This window comes from Cariama cristata, unplaced genomic scaffold, assembly GCF_000690535.1.
Source record: "Cariama cristata isolate BGI_N322 unplaced genomic scaffold, ASM69053v1 scaffold32432, whole genome shotgun sequence".
Taxonomy (NCBI): Eukaryota; Metazoa; Chordata; class Aves; order Cariamiformes; family Cariamidae; genus Cariama; species Cariama cristata.
Genome location: NW_009602653.1, coordinates 5,053 through 8,076, shown reverse-complemented (window position 1 = coordinate 8,076; position 3,024 = coordinate 5,053). Strand labels below are relative to the sequence as shown.

Genomic DNA, 3,024 nt, shown 5'->3' with positions numbered 1-3,024 from the left:
GGCACAGATAAAGAGTGTCTCCCTCTCCCCACCACTCTGTTTTAGCCCCCAAAGTGGCCCCAGCCCACACTCCTGTTAATTCTGCAAGGCTTGGTTTCAGTTTACACTGTTCTGAAACACCTCACTTGCCTGCAGACAAGTAGGCTGTCCAGGAGTGGTCTGCATTTTTCCATCCCTGCTTCTGTTTTCTGACCTTACCTTGCCACTGATATCTCAGCCCTGGTTTTTGGGTTGGTTTGTTGTTTGTTTTTTGGTGTGTTGTGTTTTTTTGTTTTTTTTTTTTTTTCTCTTGCATGGCTTTTGCTGCAGGATTGCTGCTGCTTTTCCTGCGCCGTTGCTCTCCTCTGAGCTGGCTGTCCCGTTTTTTTGCCCCAAGACTTTGCAAGGCTGTGGTGCTTTTGCTTTCTAGCGTGGACTACCTTCCTTCTGCTGCTGCTGTAATTAGAAAAGCTGACCCAAATTAACCAAAGCTGGTTGCTAATTTTTTCAGAAGCTGATATCACATTTCCCAGAGTTTAGGTAATGCTGCCCTCAGGTACTGCACCAGACATGATGGGGCCTCAAAGTCCAAGTTTTCTAAGATTATATGTCTGTTATGTTCAAGTAATTAAGGCAGTTCCTATAGAGTAAGGCCCAGAGCTTTGAATACTGGAGCTCAGACTTGGATTCTAAAATACTTTTGCAGACTTTGAAATAAACATGGAAGTTTTCAAAGCCATTGAACTTCTACAACCCCTCATCCCCCACCATAGACAACCAGCAGATCTCCCTGAGGTTGTCTTGGAGGCCTTGCAGTCCGGTTAAACATCTAGCTTTAGGTCACCATATCTGATGCATGAAAGTGTGTTTTGTGTAACTTCAGAACAGACCTTGTGTCATTAGTCCTTGCTGCCTCATGGCTACACATGCTTGTTCAGGACTAGTGGTTTGTCTTCTACAGTGCATCATGGCCACCTGGATTTTAGCAGCTTTGTTGGTTAATAGGCATTTGCAGCGTGGCCCAAAGGCTGCATCTACTCCTGGAGCCCAGCTTGCCCAGGGATTGCCCTGTTAAGCCCTCCACCTTGCCTTGCAGGATCTGGTGAGCCTCAAGATCCCGGAGCAGTTCCGCCATGCCATCTGGAAGGGCATCCTGGACCACCGGCAGCTCCATGACTTCTCCTCCCCTCCCCACCTCCTGCGCACCCCCAGCGGCGCCTCCACTGTCAGCGTGGGCTCCAGCGAGACCCGGGGGGAGCGGGTCATCGACGCGGTCCGCTTCACGCTCCGGCAGACCATTTCCTTCCCTCCCCGCGATGAGTGGAACGACTTCAACTTCGATATGGATGCCCGGCGTAACAAACAGCAACGCATCAAGGAGGAAGGGGAGTGAGCCCCGCGGACCCCGCTCCACCCTGCCTTGGCCACAAACTGCTCAGCCCTTCATTTGTCTTCCTTCTGCTTGGTACTGCACCCCTGGACAAAGGGCGGAGGGAACCTTCTTGCTCACTCATGCTAGGTTATGCCCTTGATGCTGTCTAGGTCATACTTCTGGATGGCAACCTCCACCCCAGCTCTTGCAAGGGGAAGAGCTGAGCAAAGAGGGAAGGCGGGTGGTATTTCCTTGAAAACTGTTGACCTTCTTGAGAAGGTGGTGTTCTTGTTTTGTGTTTTCCTTTGGGGAGAGGGCCTCTTTTCTCGACTCTTGAATCCTCATGCACCTTGTGGGTGTCCTGACCTGCAAACTTGTCTCTCTCATCCATCCATCCAGCTTTGAAAAGCAGGAAGGTTAAAATAAAATTTTAAAAAGAAACAAAAAAACCCCCACCAAAACCAAACAAATCCACAACCCCAAAAACAAATGCAAAAAAACCCCAAAGCCACCAAACACTGAACTGGCAGTTCATCTGAAAAATAAATGGGAATCGGTCTGCTGAATGTTGCACTTAAACAGCCTCTTCCCACGGAGCTGAGTGCTCTGTTCATGTGTGATATTCTCCAGCGGAGACAGCACATGCACTTTGCTGGGCAGGCCAGCACTTACAACCACTTGTAACCCATTTTTTTCCTTTTCCTTCGCCTTTTCTGGGTGAAACCAAACCTGCTGTCTCTTCTTGTTTTGAATTTACATTCGTGTGTGTGTCCTGGTTTGCTTGTTTCAGGATGTAAATGCAAATGCAGCCGCCAGTCACTCTTGAATTCTGCCCTGCACCCAACCTTTAGCCATTTTGTGCTACTACTGACATTTAAGCTAGAGAATTAGACTTTGCCACATACGCAGCCTGGTTAGCTTAGCATAAGGATTTGCCTGCCTACCCTCCAGTTGAACAGAGGACCAACTGAGAGCTGCACACTGATTTGTAGGGCTTCAGCTATCCTAAACCCAGACAATCTTTTATTTAGACCATGCTAGACTGGTTTCCTGCGAAGTAAAGTAGAACCATCTTCAGATATATCTGTAATAGACTGGAGCCTGTTGTGGTTTGTTGCTGGTGACTATAGACTAAGTGATGAGCAACTAGAAGTGGAGATTAAAAAAAGACATTTCCAACTGCCTTAAAACAAGGACCAGTTCCTGGTAATATGAGTGTTGCTAATGCGAAAAGTCATGTTTACGTGAGAAATTGATTTTTTTTTTTCTCTGTTTTTTCTTTATTGGTTCTACAGCAGCTGTGCTCTGAGGCATTTCCTCTGACTGGCAGTGATCCTGTGGACGAGTAACTGAACAGAGTGTGTGTTTTCACATTTATATTTGCCAAGGTAGTGAGACTAACGCATACAAAACAAACCTAAACTGAGGAGCTCAGCTCAGCACAGCTGCTTTCAAGTTGGCTTGCTCTTTTTAACAGTAAGCCTGACATTTTTTGGCTGGGAAAGACAAAAAGAACAGCTTAAGTGACTTCTCATCCTACCTTGCTACAACCAAATGATCTCGTTTCAATGCAGTGGCTGATTTCTGGGCCCTGCTGTGTGCCATGTATTTCATTTAAGTCCGATATTGTTAGCATCCTCCTCCATCTGTCTTGTGCTGGGCCTGTGTTACAT

The 3,024-nt window shown here is 47.1% G+C and overlaps 1 protein-coding gene across 2 annotated transcripts in view; it reads left to right on the top strand.

Annotated features, from left to right (window-relative positions):
- TP63 (tumor protein p63) overlaps positions 1-1,788 on the top strand; it is a 20,752-nt gene extending 18,964 nt beyond the window's left edge. For both annotated transcript variants that reach the window (XM_009694868.1, XM_009694869.1), the window contains exon 10: positions 1,076-1,788. In XM_009694868.1, the coding sequence (XP_009693170.1) occupies positions 1,076-1,372 (297 nt within the window). In that variant the 3' untranslated portion in view covers positions 1,373-1,788. The remainder of the gene's footprint in view (positions 1-1,075) is intronic.
- The last annotated feature ends 1,236 nt before the right edge of the window (positions 1,789-3,024 follow it).